The sequence below is a fragment of the Callithrix jacchus genome, chromosome 11 (genome assembly GCF_049354715.1).
Source record: "Callithrix jacchus isolate 240 chromosome 11, calJac240_pri, whole genome shotgun sequence".
In the NCBI taxonomy this organism is placed as follows: domain Eukaryota; kingdom Metazoa; phylum Chordata; class Mammalia; order Primates; family Cebidae; genus Callithrix; species Callithrix jacchus.
In genome coordinates this window covers 27,145,146-27,166,863 of record NC_133512.1, presented here as the reverse complement: position 1 = coordinate 27,166,863, position 21,718 = coordinate 27,145,146, and the positions used below count along the sequence as shown (strand labels likewise).

General features: G+C 50.7%; 1 protein-coding gene across 50 annotated transcripts in view; it reads left to right on the top strand.

The window, feature by feature from the left end:
* Positions 1-21,408, top strand: part of ADCYAP1R1 (ADCYAP receptor type I) — a 58,333-nt gene extending 36,925 nt beyond the window's left edge. For 12 of the 50 annotated variants that reach the window (XM_078342037.1, XM_078342026.1, XM_078342017.1 and 9 more), the window contains 5 exons: positions 2,487-2,578; positions 9,889-9,972; positions 13,005-13,134; positions 14,622-14,663; positions 16,569-21,408. In XM_078342037.1, the coding sequence (XP_078198163.1) occupies positions 2,487-2,578; positions 9,889-9,972; positions 13,005-13,134; positions 14,622-14,663; positions 16,569-16,757 (537 nt within the window). In that variant the 3' untranslated portion in view covers positions 16,758-21,408. Of the gene's footprint in view, positions 1-2,486; positions 2,579-5,560; positions 5,645-9,888; positions 9,973-13,004; positions 13,135-14,621; positions 14,664-16,568 lie in introns of all 50 variants that reach the window. The other 38 variants (XM_078342046.1, XM_078342043.1, XM_078342041.1 and 35 more) reach the window with 7 other exon arrangements.
* The last annotated feature ends 310 nt before the right edge of the window (positions 21,409-21,718 follow it).

The following is a 21,718-nucleotide window of genomic DNA, read 5'->3' as shown; positions in this document are numbered from 1 at the left end:
GGTCTATAAAATTATGTGAACCTGGTACCTTTTAATGCATACATCTTAAACTACTTTTTAATTTCTTCTGAGGTTATTGCTCTTAGATTTTCTGTATCTTAAGTTAATTTTGTCAATTTTTATTTTCCCATTTTGTTCCGTTTTCTCTCATCATTTAAAATACTGTGTATATCTATTGCCTTGCCCTCTTTCTCATTCCTAAATTTGTATAATTAGATTTTCTCCTTTTTCATTGACTAACACATACAGTTAGAAGTATTTACTAAATACAAGACATTGCTTTTTTCCCTTTGTTTTAAAATATTTCCAAATTTTATTTGAGATCCAGGGAATACATGTGCAGGTTTGCTATGTGGGTATATCACATGATGCTGAGGTTTCTGGGTACAATTGATCCCATCAGCCAGGTAGTAAGCATAGTGCCAAATAGTTTTTCACCCCCTGCCCCATCCTTCCTCTCTGTCTAGTCATTCCCAGTATCCATTGTTGCCATCTTTATGTCCATGAGTACCCAAAGTTTAGCTCTCACTTCTAATTGAGAACATGTAGTATTTGGTTTTCTGGTTTCTATGTTAATTCATTTAGGATAATGGCCTCCAGCTGCATCCATGTTGCTGCAAAGGACATGGCTACATTCTTTTTATGACTGTGTAGTATTCCATGGTGTATGTGTGCGACATTTTCTTTATTCAATCTGCTGTTGATGGGCACCTAGGTGGATTTCATGTCTTTGCTATTGTGAATAGTGCTGTGATGAACATCAAATGCATGTGTCTGTTTTGTAGAATGATGTATTTTCCTTTGGGCATATACTCAGTAATGGGATTGCTGGGTCCAATGGTGGTTCCGTTTTAAGTTCTTTGAGAAATCTTCAAACTGCTTTTCATGGTGGCGGAATTAATTTACATTCTCACCAACAGTGTTTAACTGCTCCCTTTTCTCTGCCACCTCCCCAGCATCTGTTGTCTTTTTGCTTTTTAGTGATAGCCATTCTGACTGGTGTGAGATGGTATCTCATTGAGGTTTTGATTTTCATTTCTCTGATGATTAGTGATGTGGAGCATTTTTTCATATGGTAGTTGCTTGCATTTTTTTGGAGAAGTATCCCTTTATATCTTTTGCCTACTTTTTAATGGGATTATTTATTTTTTGCTTGTTGAATTGAGTTCCTTATAGATGCTGGCTATCAGACCTTTGTTGGATGAATAGTTTACAAATATCTTCTCCCGTTCTGTTGGTTGTCTGTTTACTCTGTTGACAGTTTCTTTTGCTCTGAAGTTTAATTAGGTCCAACTTGTCAATTTTTGGTTTTGTTGCAGTTGCTTTTGAGGAGATAGCCATAAATTCTTTCCAAAGGCCCATGTCCAGAATGGTGGTGTCTAGGTTTTCTTCTAGAATTTTTATAGTTTGAGGATTACATTTAAATTTTTAAATCATCTTTAGTTAAATTTTGAATATGGTGTAAGGAAGGGGTCCAGTTTCACTCTTCTGTATATGGTGAACCCCTGATCCCAGCATCATTTACTGAATAGGGACTCCTTTCCCCTTTGCTTATTTTTGTTTAAGCTGAACATGTAGCAGAGAACAAGACTGACAGAATCCTGCCCTCATGGAACATATTTTGTCATTCAATTGATCTGTAAAAACCAACAAACAAGATAAAAGCACAACTAAAACTTTATTTTTGTTGATCAGTTCTACTTTTTCTTATAATTTTTTATCATTTTAAATTTCTTATATAAGTTACTTTTGTGGTAATCTTTCCCTAGCTTTTGATTTGAATGATTAAGTGTTTTTCAGTATTTATTGTTTTCAAATAAGTTTTTGGCTCTTCATTTTTTTTTCTCCCAGGGCTGCTTTGGCTATGCCCCAAAGATACTGAATTGTAGTCCTGTCATGGTGCCTTGTTTCTATTTCTTTGCTCCTCTTCCTCCTCCTCTGTCACTGTTCACATAGCTTCCTACTTTGTTTAGGAAGCTTTTGTCCCCAGTCTATCTGAAGGCAATGCTGCTATTTCTACTCCCAGGCAGCCCTTTAATTAGCATTGCTTATGGCTATCCATTCTGGTTCCCCATCTTTGATGGCTCTGTACTTGGAATTTCTCTAGAGAGCAACTCTCACTTCTGCAATAGCCTTACTTTATCTCTTTTGGGCTGTAGTTTTCCCATCACCCTGATCTTATTTTCTTTCTCTTTTAGAAATAGCTTACTTTTCTGGCTTACTCATGATGTCCTTTCCTATTTCCCATATTCCTATGAAGTTCTTTTTCTTCTATCTCTTCCATCATTTCAATGATACTACGGGAGGCTGGGGAGATAAATGCCGCCAGCTGGGGCATTTATAAATGCTGGGGAATTATTATGCCACCATCTTGGACTAGAAATGTAGATGGGATCCTGACTAGGTGGGAAAATAATAGCCTATGCTGAGGTAGAGAAGGTCTTTGCCCAGAATCATGTCCATCTTTTTTTTTTTTTGCTCCTCAGGTTAACTTTGTGCTTTTTATTGGCATCATCGTTATCCTCGTGCAGAAACTTCAGTCTCCAGACATGGGAGGCAATGAGTCCAGCATCTACTTGTAAGTACCATTGTGTGGATGCCACAGCTATTTCTGACAGCCACATGGGCCCTGCATTCAGGTCACAGGCAGAAGAAGGCTTTACTGATAGGGTGGCCTAGCATTGGCATTTCCAGATCTTCTTCTGATTAAGGAGCCTTTAATATAGTTTCCCTTCCAGCCTTCAGCCAACTCAGGAGCTCCTCAGCTGCATGGCCATCGTATGGATGGGCGGGGGGGGGGGGGCGGGCGGGGAGAGAGAGAGAGAGAGAGAGAGAGAGAGAGAGGCAGACAGAGCCTGACAGAGACTGACTAGGAAAGTCAAGATGGAAAGCACCAGATTTCCTAGGGGAGTTAGGGATCTTGGTTGGTTAGAAGTTGAGTTTCCTTTGGGGTTCCTATTTCTGTGGGAAGCTCATGAATACCATTGAATACACTGTTGCCCGATATTCTCACCCCCAGCCCAGACTGTGGAAGTTGCCTAGTTTCCACTAGCGAGTCGGGTGGACACATTCTCACTGATCTGGGTGTTGGAAGCGGGGTACTTTCTCTCCTCCACTGGCTCTAGGGGCAGCTCTGCCTCTCCATGTGGTTCTGTTCCTTCAACTCCTTCCTTCCTTCCCGAGGAACATCTGATTCGTTGGGGATTATTGGGTTAGAGGGCAGCCTCTTACCATAGAGTGTAGGGCTTTCTCCACTTTCATGGCCATTTGATTTCTAAGAAGTATTTCTGGAGTCATGTCCCTAAGATCCTATCTTTGCCTGCCCTTCCCCACTTCTCTCTCCGTCCTGTCTCATATCTGAAATCAGACAGAGCACCTTCCACCTTCCACCTCTGGCCTTGTGAATGGGAACATGACCAGCTGGTTGTGTGGGGTATGGGGACATTCTGATGCTGGGGAGGAAGGTTGGTGGCCCCCTGTGGTTTGCTGGAGGGGTGGATGGGCAAACTCTGGTTCTGAGGGCAGTCCCTGGGGTCCATCCATTGATAAGGCAAAAGCCCTATGTGTGGCTTCCTCCACTCCTTTGGAAGAAAGTGGGTGAGGAGGAGCTGAGGTATCTTCACTGGGTGGATCATTGGGTGCATGGTCATGCCTTCATCACATACCCCAACCTGGGGTCACAACTTTGATGGCTGCCCAGTAGATGACAAGTGGGACAGTGAGAGATCCCAGTACAGGGCTCCCCAGGACCCCTTCCTCAGCCATTCTCCTAGAGGGAGAGGCAGGAACTGCTCAGAGACCACATCCTAGATTCTTCCCTAAGGATCCTTGGGGCTTCCTCAGGGAGGAGGAGCTTGCTCTTGGTCTGTCAGTCTGTTCAGCCTGGGTACCTCCCCGTGTGGAAGCCCTTCCTCAGGGGTGGAGGACTAGCACAGGGCCTGGGATATTCAGCCAAGTTTTCTCTGCCTATACAACGATTACATTACGTTAGACAATAAGTTTTTTTTTTTGCTGTCCATTTACTGTTTTTCTTTTCTTCATGTTTTTCAAGTTTCCCACTTCTCTCTCAGCCCTGTCTCAATTCTTGCTTATATGTATATATTATATAGTAGAAAATTATTCATCAATATAAGTCATAAAGTCTTAGAGGCCCTGCACTGTGAGGTAGAGGGCCAGCCCTCTGCTACTATATAACCTGCCCTAGAGAAATCACTCCTGCCTTCATCTCAAGGATTTACAAAATAGGGCTCCGCTGCTCCCCTTGCCTCCTGTCTAGTGTTGGACACTGCCCTTCTGTCTGGCCTTAGTTTCTCCTGCTTGGGTGTGGATTGGGGCACACACTAACAGTTGTCTCCCATATTTGAAGCTGGCAAGGAGCTAAGTCAACCTCATCTTTCATTTGAGCTCTAGTGGTCTTGATTTCCTCCCCTTCCTGGTAGGATTTGTTCTAATGGGGACCCTCAATGTCTTCTCTGGGGGGTCCTCTCAGCTTTCCCTACTAAATAGGATACCCTACTGAAGCCTGAACACAGTTTGCCAGCTCAGACATTCTGGTTTGGGCAACAAGAACCCCTAGGGTCTGGTGGGAAAGAAGTGTGAGCTAAGGTTTCAGGTTCTCCACAGACCAGGAGCTTGAATCTTGTTAGGTCTTCCTAATGCATAGATAAGAACAACTTGTAATTAGCACATGGTTTATACATGTAAGTACTGTATTAATCTGGGACATTTAAAAGAACCAGCTAGTTGGTTTGCTTCTGGCATTAAAAAAAATATATTTTTGCAATCTCAGCAAATCTTTTTTTTTAGAGAAAGCCAACCCTCTGCTAGTCTTGAGCACCCATGATTAAAATCTCACATGGATGAAGTCTGTGAGCCAAGTGGGAGTTCCCACACAGGAGAGGGGATCAGCTTGATCCCATTAAGTCCAGCAGTATGTTTGAGTGCTTCCAGGGTCAAGGAGACCCTGTCAGCCAATATGAGTAGTAATCCAATTGACCACGCTGCTGAGAACTGTAGAGCACTTGGAAACACTCATGACCACATCCACGCACATTTAACACTCGCAAACATCCAGTGAATCTGGTGGAATAGGTAAGCCACTGTTAAATAGAATCACCATTTTACAGCTGAGGGAGTTATCAGTGAAGTGACATGAAGCCTGGAGGCAGGAGGAAGCCACGGCTATGGTGCAGGCAGGCCTTTCACTTCAAGCTGGACAACACCATCGTCCCTGTCCTCAAGGAATTTGCAGATGGAAAGATAACATTAAACAAGTGTACAGAATTAGGCTTCTTGGAAGAAGAGGTCCCTGGTTCTAGCCTGTGTGAAAGCCCCCTCAGCCCAGAGTGCTTGGAAGAGCTGGCTTTGAGCTGGGAGGTGTCTGCACTGGGAGGAGGGGAGAATGCCAGGTGAGGGGAGGTGGAGAGGGCAAGGATTGGTGGCAGAGGGAGATTCCAAGGCTGTGCCGGAGTCCCCTTGGGAACCAGAGTTATGTGTGGGACCGAGAAGCCCCTTCAGATCTGCCCACAACAGCTCTCCGGTTTTTTCCTCTTGTTTCCAGAACAAATTTAAACCCGCGAGTCCCCAAGAAAGCCCGAGAGGACCCCCTGCCTGTGCCCTCAGACCAGCATTCACTCCCTTTCCTGTAGGTTGGTTCCAGCTGCTCAGGTGATAAGGGTTTGTCCTCCATAGATCAAGACGGTGTTCGTGGCCCAGCCTCAGAAGCACCTGTTGGGATCTGGGGCCTCTGCAGGGGGACAGTGGCACTGAGCCACCCATCCTCCCTGACCTGATGCTCCAGGTAGAATGAGTGGCTGGGGACAGGACTTGGGCAGTGGGCATCAGGGTTGGGCCAGGGCTCAGCATGTGCTCAGGGTTAACTTGGTCTGGGGCAGGGGTGAGGGCTTAGCCCTCAGCTGGGGTTGGCACTCAGCCTCAGGCAGGTCTGGCCTAACTGGAGTTGACCTCTACAAGCAGGTAACTGGTTCAGAAAGGGGAGAGGTGAGGCTTCCAGGGTAGACATTGACTGTTCAGGGAGGGCCTCCGCCCCCTGCCTTGAAGTGAACCGGCTTTACTCCAGGGGCCTCCTCCCTGGAAGACAGACATCGGAAGCTGCAGCTTGGGTGGAGGAGGGAAAACCCATCTGTACTCCTGTGGGGTCTCCTTGGCCCCACTGGGGAGGATGCACACATCTCTGAAGGTGGCTGTGCTGGGGCCAGGCAGGCAGCTTTCAGTCTAGGCTTCCTTCACAGCCAGAGCCTTCCAGTGCACATAGGCTCCATCTTCCACTTCCATGCACCTCCTTCCCTGCCAAGGCGCACCCAATCCTCAAAGTTCATGTTACGGCCTAGCAGCAGCCAATCGTTACCCTCATGTTGCAGAAAGAGAAACTGAGGCCCAGAGAAGGAAAACGGAACCACCTAGGATGACCCAGCAGTCAGTTGCCAAGCAAAACCTTGAGCTCAGGTGCCCAGACTTCCCAGCTGGTACACTCCAGGCTGGCTGTGAGCATGGAGGTGTGGCTTGTCCTCATGGTTGATAAGGGGGTGGTGGTAGGCAGGAAGTTCCCCAGATCTGTGAGCTGTGCTTCTAGCTGGGGTGCCAGTGTGGTAGGGAGTACTTCTGGGACTGGGCAGCGCTCTGGGGGTGCACAGCATTTTAGCATCAAGAGAGATCCTATGGAGTGTGTTCAGCTCAGTCTGCCACATTCTGTGGACTACCACGTGGCCAGACCATGCTGATCCCTAGGATTGCAGACATGAAGAAGACAGGGATGCTTCCTGCAAAGGGCTCCCTGCAGGTGTCTCTGTCTAGCGTTCCTCTGGGTGTTTCCCAGGGCTATAGCCCAACTAGCCTTGCATACGAGGACTATGGAAGCATTTCTGGAGTTTGACCCTCATAGAAACCATGTGCTGGATCCCTGGCTGACAGATGTGAGTGCTGAGACATGGAAATGGCTGTGACCTTCCTGTGGACAACACAGTGAAGTCATGGTGGAGCCAGTCCTGGAGGCCAAGGCTTCCCGAGTTGCAGACATGGAGGTGGACCCTGCACCTGTGATGGGGTCTCCCACCTTCCGAGTCAGGCTGCTGTGCTCTCCAGACAGCCCCACCCACCACCCTTGCCTGAGCTGTTATCCTCTCTTGAATCCAGCTCAGAATTTATCGCATCAGCCAGTCTAGGTTCATCTCTTCTTCTTCACTTAATTTATTTTCTCTTTTCTCTAATTGTCCTGAGTTTCCAGAGATTCTGAAATCTTTCCTTCTCCCACCCCTGTCTTTGGCTTTTCTGCATGATTTGTTCTTTCTTCTCCATGAGTCCTTTTGTGCAGAGCCACTGAAGGTTTGGGGAAAGCTGTTCCTTAGACCCGTCTTCTTCAAGAGCCCTCCAGGGCTAGTTCTCCCCCAAGCTGCTTGTTGATCTGCCTTCTCCCACCCCTACTAGAGCCACACAACTTCACCAGGTACAGGGTTTCCCAGTGAACTTGTCACTAAATGGTCTTTAGAATACTTTCAGAGAAGTCTGTGTTTACCATAGAAACATCTGGGGTCCAAGAGGGACAGGAACAATCTGAAGCTAAAGAAAGCAGGGCTGCAGAGGAGAACTTTAGAATTTAGAGTGAGAGTTTAAGCTTGACATGGAGGAGGCAATGGTTGAAGTTGGGGGTCTCTTGGACCCCGATTTCTGTGGTTTACCCAAGCCAAGGTTGAGGGTCCCTGGCCATAGGAGAGACTAACCTAACCAAGTTTTTTGTTGTTTTGAGACAATCTTGCTCTGTCGCCCAGGCTAAAGCACAGTGGTGCGATCTTGGCTCCTTGCAACCTCTGCCCCATGGGTTCAAGCAATTCTCCTGCCTTAGCTTCCCAAGTAGCTGGGTCTACAGGAGCCTGCCACCATGCCTGGCTAATTTTTTGTATTTTAGTGGAAATGGAGTCTCACCACATTACCCAGGGTGGTCTCAAACTCCTGAACTCAGGCAATCTGCCCACCTTGGCTTCCCAAAGTGCTGGAATTACAGGCGTGAGCCCCTCCACCCACCCTGAGACTAACCAACTTTTCAGCTTGGACAAGATAGATAATAAATTTGAAGAATAGAATAACTACTATTTCTGTATACCCAGTTAAGCTCTTTTAATGATTGAGAAAAACATACTTATTTGAATCGGTCTCTGTATGTGTATGAAACATATCTTTGACATTCATTGAGGAATCATGAAGAACCTTCTCAGACGAATACCACCTAACAGCGCTTCTCAAGCTTTGGCATGCATGTGGATCCCCCAGGGATCTTGTTAAAATGCAGATTCTGACCACAGGTCTGAGGTGGCACCTGGGAATCTGCATTTCTAAGAAGCTCTCAGGTGGTGTTGGGATTGATGGTCTGGGGACCGCAGTCAGAGTAGCAAAGCATCAAACCAAACCTCACCATTTCTGTTCTGGAAAAGGGGATCTGTAGTGCCCACCTCACAGTGGGATAGGAATTGCAGGGTGCTGTTTATTGAATGAGAACCCCAAACCCATTATGCACAGATGCAGGGAGGCCTGGGCTTGCCCCATTTTGGAAGTGTGACACAAATTCTGCCCTCAGCAAAATGACATGTCACCACCTGTCAGGTAACTTCAGGCTTACTCTTAAGGAGCTGGAATCACATAAGGCAGATCCTGAATGCCAAGGGTGTGGTCTCTGTATCTGTCCTCATTTGCATCATGTCTAATCTGATTTATTAATTCACTGGCCAGCACCAGGAACCTCAGAGCCATGTGGTACCTGGGGAAAGTCAGCAAAGTAGATATTCTCTTGCAGTCAGAAAAGATGACACAACTCTTCAGCTACCTCTGACACATCTGTTAGAGAAGGGAAAAGTGTCCATGGCTTGTGCCAGCCTAAGCCCAAGCAGGACCACGGTGGGCAGGAGAGCCCTCCCTGAGGAGATGGAAGGCCTGGGTCCACCCAGGAGAATGTAGAGCAGGACTGCAGCCTGGGCCCCTCTCCTTGAGGTGGTTTTTTTCCTGCAAGCCATGGGGCAGGCTCCTGTCAGTCTTCAGTCTCTGCCCATTGAACTTTTATCAAGAACTCCCTGCAGTGATGGAAGTGCCCTATGTCTCTGCTGTCCAGTATGATAACCACTAGCCCCATGTGGCTGTTGAGCCCTTAAAATGTGGCCAGGACAACTGTGGATGTGAGTTAATTTGGCTAATTTAAATTCAGATAGTCACATATGGGTAGTGGCTGTTGTATTGGAATAGTTTAGGTCTGGAAGAGTGAACAATCCATTCAATCTGACTTACCTCTGCCCCCTATGTATGTGCCGATTCTGAGTTGCTGGGGGGCTCAGAGGGAGGAAGCTATGGACCAGAGGAGAGGGAGAGGGTAGAGGGGAAACATCAGTGGACACCCAAGTTGACCTTCACAGCCAAGCCCAGAACTGGCCTGATTCAAGGCTCAGGCTGCCTGTGCCGGGCAGTGCAGAAGGTCCACAGTGTGAGTTTCCAGTTCTCATCTTGAGTGGGACGACGCTGTGCTCTAAGCTTGTAACCAACTGTGGAGGCAGCCTCTGGCTCCCTGTGTGAGAACCAGCCCAGGCCACCTCCTGAATACACGTTTCCTCTAAGCCCACCCACCTATCACTGGCCTCAGTGTGAGTGCTTGTGTGTATGTGCGTGTGCGGCCATGCACACTCATGTCCACGTATAGGCGTGCGTTTCTCTGTCCATAGCTGCCCATGTCTTGGCCCTCGGCTCCCTCATTCTCCTCCACATGACTGCCCTGGCCCTGTTTCCATATCCTCCTCTTTTCTGCCTTCCCTGTAAACTGAGTGTCCCCCAGCTGACAGAAGTCACTGCCTGGTGCCCCCCAGCTGACAGAAGTGCTAATCTTGTCACACCCAGCAGCTGCGTGCAGAAATGCTACTGCAAGCCACAGCGGGCTCAGCAGCACTCTTGCAAGATGTCAGAACTGTCCACCATTACTCTGTAAGTGTGCGTGGCTCAGGCTGTGGCCGGGAGTCCTGATGGGGTGGGGGACGCATGCTGCCACTGCCGCTGCTGGAGGAGAGTGGAGAGCCGGCCTGTGCCTCCTAGCCCCAACCCATTCCCAGCTGTTGCATGTTGGTGTCTGTGTGTCTTGTGAGTTCTCTACAGCCTCGTGGTCATGGGGTGGGTTGGTAGGGTGTGGGTTTGGAGCTGCGGCAGTTGTGGGTGCTTCCTGAGGAGGCAGCAGCCCTGCATTCTCCGCTGCTGCTACCTGGTGCGTGGTCGTGCTCAGTCCCCAACTTCTCTGAGCTTCAGTGATTTCAACTGCAAAACTATTTCCAAGAGTCTTAGAGCCTGAGTTCATATAGACCTTCCCCTGCACAGGGAAGGGAACTTCACTCCAGCGTTCATGGCACTTTGTGTGTGAGTCAGCATTAACTCACTCAATCCCCATGACTCTGTGAGCTGGGTCCTTGTATCATCACCGTTTACAGATGATGAAACTGAAGTGCTGAGAGATGACGTCACTCACTCAAGGACCCCCTAATTAACAGAGGGAGGATTTGAACCCAGAGAATCCTAAGCACTTTGCCCCAAGGAGTCTATGGCTGGAATAGCAGACTCAATTTGGACGTCTCTTTTGCTAAAGGTGCCGTTGTCCTCCTGGGCAGCCCACTATAATTTGGGCATCTCTGAGGCCCTTCTTGGTATTTTAGAACTCTTCTGCCCATTGCTGGCTCCTTAGGGCAGGAGGACGAGGCCTGGGCCCTGTGTCATTATGGATAGTGGCTCACATCATATGCTCCCATTCCAAGACCTCGGTCAGCTTCGAAGCACAGTCCCAGGACCCCGGACTCTAGAGACACCTTGTCTGTCCCCACTGCCTCATCTGCCAAAGGGGTCACCAGAATGCCTTGGCTCCCCAGAAGAAGTTCCTGACTGTTCTGGGGCTGCTGCAGGGCTGCTGGGGAGGAAAAGTGTTGGCCTCTGACTGTGCTGCGGGATGCACTTGCTACCATCCCTGCACCCACCTTGTGACTGGGAAAGGCCTGAAAGGTCACAGTTTCTCACACTCTGAATCCATCCCATGTGATGCCACCACGGAAGCTGGAGAGACTTGACCTCTTGGTTTCCAGGGCCCCTTTCAGACTGCAGGGACAAGTACTTGGAAATGGTCCCTCCTGTGGGAACGGAGGCCAGGAAGAGGAAGGCAGGGGCACAGGCATGTTCTGAGGCCAGCTTCCTTTCCTGGGCTCCTTCACTAGACAGCTTTTTAAAAGTAGCCCCTGTGGTTAGGGCCACAGAGGGGTCCCCAGGACATCCATGTCCCTGTTTCTGGCCATTTTCCTATGCACTCCTGACTTTCATTCCTTCTACAAACACTCCCTGTTGCCTTCTGGCGCCAGGCACGGGCAACTAGAGATGAACAAGACCTGAGTGCCCAAGAGGGAATTCAGTTTTGAGGATTCTGAGGCTCTCATGCCAGGCCTGTGTGCTGTATGGATTTCTTCATGGAACAGGCATTGTCCCAGCATCAGTTCCCTGCCCCAGATAAATGAGGCACCACCCCACCTTCAGGGAGCTACGGTCAGAGACAGACAGATAAGAGGAAGGCTAGAAGGATGGACCGGTCAGGATCACATCTGGGCTCAGCACTGACCTGCTCAGATCCTGTTGACCCTTGTCTGTGAGCAGGGCGGGAAGGGATGGGCTCCCACAGTCACGGTCCTCTTCCTTTCCAGGCTGAGCTTCCTCTGCCTGAAGATCTCCTCGGGCTGCCCCTCCTCCCTCTGTGTCTCCTCCTTCCTTCCTTCTCCTCTCTCAGTGTAAGCGAGGAAGTCAAGGGCCTCACACAGACTACAAGAGTTTGGCCTTTAGACCTCCGGAGCTCCTATGTTCAATAGAACATTCTCTTCCAGAAAGGCTGGATGAGGGAGAGAGGGACTTGTGGTGTAATTGCCCCAAATCAAACGGCTCCCCCATGCCTGCTGTCCATACCCTGGGACTTAGGATGGAAGCTGGGGAGGCTGATCCTCTGGAGGAGCTGGCAGGGTGCAGCCTGGGGGCAGGCTACATCTGCAGAGCAGGGCTGACCTCTCTAGGGAGACCCACAGGAGCCAGTGTGCCCACTGTGGGAGAACCCTTGGGAGCACCCCCACATAGAGCAGGTCCCACAAGTTTACATGGTCCCAGTGTCCTAGCTGTGGGGGCTTCTGTGGCCCTGTGCCTTCAGAACAGAGCCCCACCCTGCCGTCAGCCTAGGGCTAGAGGCAGGCAGGCAGGCAGGCAGGCAGGCAGGGGAGCCCCAGGAGAGCTGCCTCAGGAGATATTCTCTAGCCATTTCTCCCCGCCCCGGCCTGCTTCAGACCAGACATTCTCCTCCACCTCTGACTCAGTTTCCTGGCAACAGGCTCCTCCTGCCCAGATGGAGATTACTGATGCCCAGGGTCAGTAAGTTCCTCTTAGGATTGCTCCCGAGTTTCTTCCTCTGTGGTCCACTCACTGTGCCTGCCTTCCTTTTTCCTCCCTGTCGTCAGCACCTCCTCAACACTTGGTGAGTGTCTGGGCTAGCCCCAAACTCTGAAAAGCCAACTGTCTCTGTGGCCCATCCAGGGCTGCTTTCAGGCACAAGGGGCTTCCTTCCAGAACAGGAGAGTGGCTGCTCTGCCCGAGCACCCCGTATTTCCCTCAAGCCTTCTCAGTCTGATCCCTGTGTTTTGTCCTGATTTTGCTTTCCCAAGGGTTTTACATGTCACACAAGGGGTCCTTGTAAATCATGTGCACATTTTCAGTGGTTCTACAGGCTACTGACTGTGTGCCCTGCAGACTGGAGATGCCCCTCCACCCGCAATATCCCAGAGAGTCCTAGCAGACCAGGCCACTTGCACTGGAAGAGAATGCTGAGGGGTCTGTGGACAGGGGACCCAGCTTGGGGAGAGAATAAAGGACTGGGGCCGAGTTTTCTGCCCGCAATGGCTCTGGCCCCGAGCCTTGGAAGTGCCCAGAACAGATGTTTTGCTTTCTCCTGACAGGCGGCTGGCCCGGTCCACCCTGTTGCTCATCCCACTATTTGGAATCCACTACACGGTATTCGCCTTCTCCCCAGAGAATGTCAGCAAAAGGGAAAGACTCGTGTTTGAGCTGGGGCTAGGCTCCTTCCAGGTAGGTGTGGCCCGTGGGGAGGGCAGGACTCACCGGCAGCCAGGGCCGGGTTGTTCACCTGCAGGTGGTGCTGGAGCCTCTTTAACCTGGACTGTGAAATGAGTACTAGAGTAGAGGTGATGAGGGAGCCCTGTCTGCCATCCACCCTTGGGGCTCCTGTAAGAAGACACACTGGTGTCTGGCCATCACTGCATCTGAGTATCCTGAGCCAGCTGCCCCTGCTCTCAGCCCCCACCCTGGGCGACCCGAGGAGACGGTACCTCCCAGCAGCCTGGGGTGCAGGGTGGAGTGGCCTCAAGAGCCCAGCATGTCCACATCCTGATTTCAGCTTTCTAGGCCAAGCCTAACCCCTGGAGTTCTATCCTACCCACATCTAGGTCCCCAGCAGAGAACCCAGCAAGCTGCCCAAGCGCATGAGCAAACAGACATGAGTGAGTGAGGGAATGAGAAGCGGGCAGAATGCTGCCTCTGTGCCTGGAGGAAGGAGTGAATAGACTGGAAATGAGTAAGGGGCTAGGTGAATCACAGTGAGGAATGAGCAGGCGGGAGCAGCAGTGGGCGGATGAAGGCAGGAGCAACTCCCTGGAGTGTCCAGGGATAAAGCACGTCTCCCTAAGCCAGCTGTTTGAATTAGGATTTGATCCTGATGGTCAGAAAGTTACTCTCCATATCTGATTTGACCTCCTTCACCATTTTAATTCACAGCCATTTAACCTGGTCCAGGTTCTTAGTCTGGTGAGACTGAGCATGGGTCTCACCTGATTGCCTCATTGGCTCATAGACAAAGCCCTGGCCCAGGAGTCAGAGCCCAGGGCTCCTGTCCCTGTGCTCACTGGCCAGTTCTGGGGTTCTTGAACTGTCATTCTTCCAATACCTTCAAGCGACAGTACAGAGCACAGGGATTGCAGGGGACTAATTTGCAGTATTCAAGAAAATGCTCCCGCTTTGTTTGGTGTAGATTTAAAGAACACAGAGAATAGCTAAGTGCATACTCTGTACGAAGTACTTGCTCACTCTGTGTGGTGTTCTGCATTGCTGTGTATGAGAGTATCTGGCCCAGGGAGGGCATGGGGAGATGATGGTAGACAAGGATGGCATAGATCTGTTTTGCCCTGGAAGGGTCCTGCCCTCAGAAGCCTGCAGGCTGGTTTTGGAGCCAAGAGAAATTCTAGGGCATTCAGGGAAGGCTTCTTTTAGAAAGTGGGATAAAGCTGGCCTTTGGGAATGGGAAGAATTTGATCAAGGGAATGCGAAATCCAAAGCTAGAATGTATCTGTGGGACAGAACTTGGCCACCAGCCATGTGGCCTCATGGGTGTGCCCATCTTGGTAGAGTAGAAGTGTCTCATCTTACCGCAGACCCCTGGGCAGGTGCCCCCATCCAGATCATGGTGTCTTTCTGCTTCCTGGTGTCACCCCTCCATGCCCCAAACAGCATTTCAGAAGCTCCTTTGCCAGCATCCTCAGGCTCATTTTCTCTATTCCCAGGGCTTTGTGGTGGCTGTTCTCTACTGTTTTCTGAATGGCGAGGTAAGGCCTTGGCCCTCTCGCTTCTTTGCAGTGCGGGTGGGGCTTTCTGGGGAGCAGATGGGGAAGCCACCTGTTGGCCACATGGGACTAACTCCCCCGAGGGGGCTCTGCCAGGTTCCAAGCACTGAGAGGAGGTGCTGCTCACACAGCTACCGGCATTGTGTGGAGCCAGGGCCTCCTGACACCCACACCCTGTGCTGGAATCTGTCCCACTTTGCCTGCTGTGCAGCTAAGGCCCCACCTGAAGAGCAAAGTTCCTGGTAAAAGCATCGGTTCTGCTGAGCACGAATCTCCTGGAGAGGCTCCTCTCCCTTAACACACTCCGTGGTGAGGAGGAACTGACAGTAAGGCAGGGCGGGGCACAGGATACAGGACCTACAGGTCATGAGGCTGTGCTAGGCAGAGCCGCTGCGCCAGGAGGTGTCCAGCACTCAGGGCCATCCCCAGCTGGCTGGCTAGCCAGGCCCAAACTCCCCTGGTAGAGTGAAACTGAGGATTTGGAAGACACCCCAGGGAGAGACCTGGAACTTTCTTGTAATACTCCGTTTTCAGCGCTGTGGTCTGAGGGCTCTCTCTGTAGCCTGTTGGAGTGAAGCCCTTGAGCACAACCCAGAACAGAGGTGCTGGGGTAGGGGTGGGGACTGAATGGCTAGGGTGGGCTTGAGAGTAGGCGGGAGTCTTTGCACCAGAGCTTGGGTCATAGCTGCATCACCTTGCCAGGCTCCTCCCACTTTTTGCATCTGAGGAACAAAGATTGGGCTCTGTGATCACCCAGACAACCTACGGAAGGATCTGATTAGGACAGACAAGACAAGGAGAGGCAGAAAGGTCCCTGCAGGTAGTGGCCGGGAGAGCTCAGAAGTGTAGCTTGTTCAGAACCTGCAGTGGAAGCAGGAGGTAGAACTGGAGAGGGTGGGTGCAGGCGCTGCCTCCAGTTGTGCAGTCTGTGCACTGCACAAAGGCACTTGGCTGAGAAAGTACATGGAGGCTGAGACTCGGCACGGCCCCACCCACCATGCTAAGAGCTACCTGGGTGTGTTTACCCAGAGGGGTGCATTATTTAGCGGTTCCCAACCCTGATTACCCAGTGGAGTCACCTGGGAAGCTTTAAAAAAATACCATGTCTGGGTTCTGTGCAGAGATTTTGATGTAATTGTTCTGGGGTATGGCCTGGGCATCTGGAGTTTTTAAAGCCCCCTCACAGGTGATTCTTTTTTTTTTTTTTTTTTTTTGGTGAGACGGAGTTTCGCTCTTGTTACCGAGGCTGGAGTGCAATGGCGCGATCTCGGCTCACCGCAATCTCCGCCTCCTGGGTTTAGGCAATTCTCCTGCCTCAGCCTCCCGAGCAGCTGGGATTACAGGCACGCACCACCGTGCCCAGCTAATTTTTTGTAATTTTAGTAGAGACGGGGTTTCACCATGTTGACCAAGATGGTCTCGATCTGTTGACCTCGTGATCCACCCGCCTCGGCCTCCCAAAGTGCTGGGATTACAGGCTGGAGCCACCGCGCCCGGCCCAGGTGATTCTAATGTATAGCCCACTCTTACAGCTCAGCCAAGAGTGGCGATCCTTCCCTGGTCCGCCTGCCCTGTGGGGCTGCTTCTAAAGATCTCCTGAAAGACCCGATGTACTAGTCTTTGCCTGGCCTGAAAACAACAGGAAGCCATTAAGAGTCTTGCTCAGAAAGTGGCAGGGGAAGGGCTGTTCAGGCCAGCTCCTCAGAGCCTGCCCACAGATGCTGAAAGCCCCCACTGGAGACCTTGAGGGCTGCAGGCTCCAAATGGGTAGTGGGAAGGGTGCTGGGGGAGGCAGTGCCAGCCTGGGAAGGGCCCCAGGCCAGGACAGGGCTGGGAGGCTGGAGAAGATGTCTACCTGGAAGTGACTGCCCAGTTTGCTCCCTGCAGGTACAAGCGGAGATCAAGCGAAAATGGCGAAGCTGGAAGGTGAACCGTTACTTCGCTGTGGACTTCAAGCACCGACACCCATCTCTGGCCAGCAGTGGGGTGAACGGGGGCACCCAGCTCTCCATCCTGAGCAAGAGCAGCTCCCAAATCCGCATGTCTGGTCTCCCTGCTGACAACCTGGCCACCTGAGCCGTCCTCCCCTCCTCCTCTCCTCCATCCACAGGCTGGGACTGCAGGCAGGCGCCAGCCCACGCATGTTCGCGCCTCCTCCCTCCCCTTGGGCAGGCCCTGGGCTGGAAGCTTGGCTCCCCGAGGGGGAGAAGGAGGCAGGGCACAGACTAGGATTGCCCCCTCGTTGTTTTGGTACTGGTCCCACCCACTGTGGTCCCCTGGGCCCTGACCCCAGACATGTAAATACTCCTCAAATTTGGAAAAGTTGTTCCATCCCTTTCCCCTTTGCCCCAGTGTCCCCCTCCTCACCTCCAGCCAGGTCTCAGCTCCAACCATCTGCATCTTGGTCAGCCTCAGTGATGGCCTGACCCCAGCTGTGAGGCCTTGTGAGCTAAGGCTGAAGAGAGCTTGCCTGTAGGAGCTGGGGTGGTACCTGCCCCAACAGCTCCCTCATCATCTGATTTTGGATGTGACTCCTCGAGTGTGCATGCCACTGTGGGGCTCTTCTCAGTCCTGGGCCCAAGTCCCTGAGGCCTAGCAGAGGGCCAGCTCAGGTGGCCAGAACGCCCCTTGGTGCAGATCTCCTGGCACTCACCCAGCATCTTGGTGTCTGGGTGCTCAGCTTCTGGGTCCCAGGGCAGTGGGACAGCTCCAAGGCTCTTCTCATCAGAGACTTCAGTTTGGGTGGGGAGTCTGTAGGTCAGGGAAAGTTCTGGTGCTTTTCATTTGACCCAAAAGGAGCCGAGAGCCAGACATGTGTCTGTGATTGGGAAAGAGACAGTTTGGGAGACCCATGGAAGAAAACCTTTGCCATCTCCATTGTTTTAACCCCAGCTCAAGATGGGCAGGGTTCTTCTGGTCACCTCCCATCCACCTGTCCTACCCCCATGGATGCCTTCCAGAAGCTGTTTCCAACCACGCCCACCACAGAGAGTCCCTAAGCCCTCTCCTCCCCATTTCTCCTAAGTCAAAGCCATGACTATGATGAACCAGCCGCCTGCCTGTGATGTCAGTGAATCCTGAATCACCTTTTGCCTCCACGCGCCTGAGTCTGGGGCCCAGGGCTCTCCTACCCCCACCCCCACCTCCACGGATGATGAGATGTTCCAGATACCAGATCCTTGGGCCTGGACTCAACTATTGAAATCTGAGACCTCCGCAAAGATGTCCCTTATATGCTCTTGACCTTGACTCACCATGGGCCGCTAGGGTGTCAGGAGGAGAAGCCACACCCACTATGCCCGTTCTGATGGGGCACTTGCTTCCCACTACCTGCCTCTGGGTCCCCAGCTGCAGGTTGCACACCCTCAGCCTGAGAATATAAAATAGGGCGGTGCCCAGCTGGGGAGGTAGAGGGAAGTGCTGGAGTACACGGTCCCTGTGTGGCCTAGTTTTCCATGTCATGTTTGGTGTACTCCTGTCCAAGTTCTGTTTGCAGACTTGTCTCATGACGATGTTCTGGAATGCTTGGGGACTTTGGGTGGAAGAGGATGTCACTTCATTTTATAAAGAGGAAGGGGCCTGGGGGACTTGGGAAAATGTTTCTGGAGAGGCTTTCAGAATGGCTGGAAAAGGCTCTTGTTGCTGTAATTTAGAAAGAATTCTGTGTCCTTGGCCAGTCAAGTAAGTCCCTGGCTCTTTGGCAAAGCCAGAGGAAGAAAGGAGGTACCTGACCTTTCCTGGGCATGCTTGGTGACTCAGATCGATCATGGAGTGTGCAGTGGCCCTTCTATCCTGCACCTGACCTCATGGTCCCCTCTGCCTGCACTAGTGTGTATTACTGAAGCAAGCATTCTGTGGCCATCTTGCACTTTGGACACTGCGAAGGGGGCTGAGCTGCCTGGAAAGAGCCATGGACTGGGGTTCAGGGAACTACACTCTATCCCAGTTGGGTTCAGACTGCTATGACTGTGGATACGTTGCTCCCTGCCCTGTATTTAAATGATTTTCCAGTTCGAAGCCAAGGCAGGTAAAAGGGCATGCAACATTGTGCCTCATATTAGGTTCTGATGAGTGTGTGTGTGTGTGTGTGTGTGTAGAGGGATGGACAGAATGCCATTTATTTCCCTTTCTTAGAAATGGACCTTCTGTCCCTTCCATTTGAACACCACAGTGGAAGCTGATGGACTGGAAGGAAGAACTAGGTCACGGACATTTGAACAGGTGCCTTGGGCCTGATGTATAGACACAGTCATATATACGTGGCTGGGTTGTGGTGCCTCCTCCAGATCCAAGGAGCAGCCCCTGGGGATGGACCCCATTCATTCATCATCACTCCCAACAGCAGGTCTGTTCATTGTGGAAGAAGAAACTTTGGCATTATAGAGACATCATCGCAAAGCAGCAAAAACAAAATCAACCCTGAGCCCCATGCACTGTGCTGCTTCCTGAGCCCTGGCCCTGTGTCTTCAGAGAGGTTGCTCGTTCCTATTGGCTGGTTGATTTTTCTGTCTGAATGAATTTTTGCCAGTCTTGTGAGCAGATGTACCTGATGTATTCTCAATGTTCCAGGAGGTTCTGGCCTTCAGGGTCACAGGCAGTAGGTGGACAGCATAAGGTCTGTGTAAAACTCTTCCCTCTCTGACCCTGTTTTCAAATCTGTAAAATGGGCAATAAGACTAGATGACTTTTATATAGCCTAAAGCATCTCTGGAACTCTGTCTAAACACCAGCCATCTACTTGAAATGGGCCCCAGAACTGTGGTATTTGCCTGGGCCAGGAAAGGCTAATAAATCCTGTCATGTGAAGACAGCTTGAGACACTTGGGAAAAGTGGGGCTGGGGAGCAGCAGCCCTGTCAGACTCCATCCCTGTTGGGGATTATTCCTGGGAAGGGGATTCTCATTTTGTGCAATCCTGAAGGACCAAACTCACCCACAGGAGGCTGAATTGGGATATATATATATATATAATGCCAATCATTCTTGGGATGGAGAAATCTCTCTTTCCCTGTCACGACTGTCCAGCAAGGGAGTAGGCAGAGCGTCAGGGAAGGACTTTCATCCTGGAGGAAATGGGATTCCAAGACAAGGATGCTGAGGCTGTCAGGGAGCCAGAGAAGGGGTTCAAGTATGGAATGTGGGTAGCTGTGGTTCTGTGGTGGCCCCTAGCACTACAGACTTAACGACTCCCCACTTAATGTCAAGCCACATTCTCTGTACCAGTGTGTAGCTCTGTCACCCTGCTTGACGCATCCAGTGGCTTACAGTGAGTCCTCTCTAACTCAGCCCCCTCTAAGCTGGGTTCTTTGCTGAGCAGGGCCAGGGAGCTAGAGCCAAGCCTGAGGCTTGAGAGACACCTGTATCTACAATCCTTGTCAAGGATGCCCACTCACCTCTCTCATCTGACCCTCACTCTTCATGGAAGGGAAAGCTCAAAGGGTCTCTTTTTCTTTGAGTGATACTCTTGCCTCCTTCATGGCGACTCCAAGGTGAAGCCAGCAAGTATTAATACTTTGTTATCATAAAGTCCTCCTTGAGCCCAGGGACCATGGAAGTCAGCTAGAAGATCCCTGAGCAAGGAGCAGGGACTTGGGCTTCCAGATTTGCTCCTGGCTTGTGTGACCTTGACTCATTCCCCATATGACTTTGAGGAGGCTTACAAAATGCTAAAGCTGGGAGGAAACGTGGAGATCTGTAAGTCAAACCTCCCCGCTGGGCTGATGAGAAAACACAGCATGGTGCCTACCACCATGGTGGGATCCAGTATGTTTTATAAATCTGAATAAGTGGCTCACATATATGCACAGCCCTGCACATGAGCAGAATGTGACACTCAAAGCAGCCATGCACTATGTATGTAATCTTGCACAGGACAGGGGCTCTGGTGACAGAAGGTTGTCCAGGACTCTACTGCAGGAGAAGCAATGGAGTCAGCGTGGTATGAGGAGACCTACTTTTCAACCTGGGCTTAGCCACCTGCTCTGTGATCCAGGCCTTACCTTCTTTGGGCCTCGGCCTTCTAATCTGAGTAATGGAGAGGACATGGTTGGCACTGTTAGCCCCACAGACCAAGGATAAGGTTGAGATGAGATGGCTTGTATGTGAAAAGATTTTGGAAACTATACATATGAGGGCTTGTTACTGGGATGAAGACTGCTGAAAGGGACTCCTTGCTGTCTATCTACTGCTTTGAGCCCTCCTGAGTTAACCTTTGCCCCATTTGTAAAACCACCAGCATCAGGAGTAAGGGGGAGGCCAAAGGGCTAAGATGGACACAGAATTCTAGGTTCATCTGCATCAGCTAATTCAGTTTTCTGTTGGGATTAGAGTGAGCATACTTCCATAGGAGTGATAGCAGCATTTCCTTGCCACTGCCCTGGGAGTCAACTTCAAGGATCTGGGACATTTCGCAAGTGGGTGTTGTATCCATTCCTTCTTCTTCTGAACTCAGTCTTGGGATGTGTCTGTACTTGGCCATATGTATCTTGTCTGATGTCTGTCTTCTGAAGCTTTGCCTCTGTCAGGGCTAGAGTGGCGCAGCCCCTGGCATCTCAGACATGGTTCCTGGCTCACTCATGGGAGCTGGACCAGCCTGGATTTCATCTCCCACAATAAAGACAAGCCCCACAGACCTTACTGCTACCGCTGCTGCCATTAATGCTGTGCTCACAATCTTGTCCAGGATGTCACACTGCTGTAGATGACTCAATAAATGTTTTACCATTTTTCCTGGTGGCTGTAACTTGGCAGAAGTGGAGGGCAGGGAGGAAAGGAGGTGGAAGGGGAGAGCACTACTGCCCCAAATTTGATCATCCCAGAGTAATCTAGTCTACAAGGCCCAGTGGCCTTTAAGTTTCCAAAGGAGAAATATGAGAGTGGGCCTGAGTGAGCCTAGGATGGGCTTCAGAAAGTAAATTAGAAGTCTTGGCCTCAAAGGATTATGGAAACTGAGTGGAATCATGCCCTTCATACTGTACCTCGGGAGTACCTACCAGACATCCGAGAGCCTTGACTGCAGGGAGCATTTCACCCCAGGTA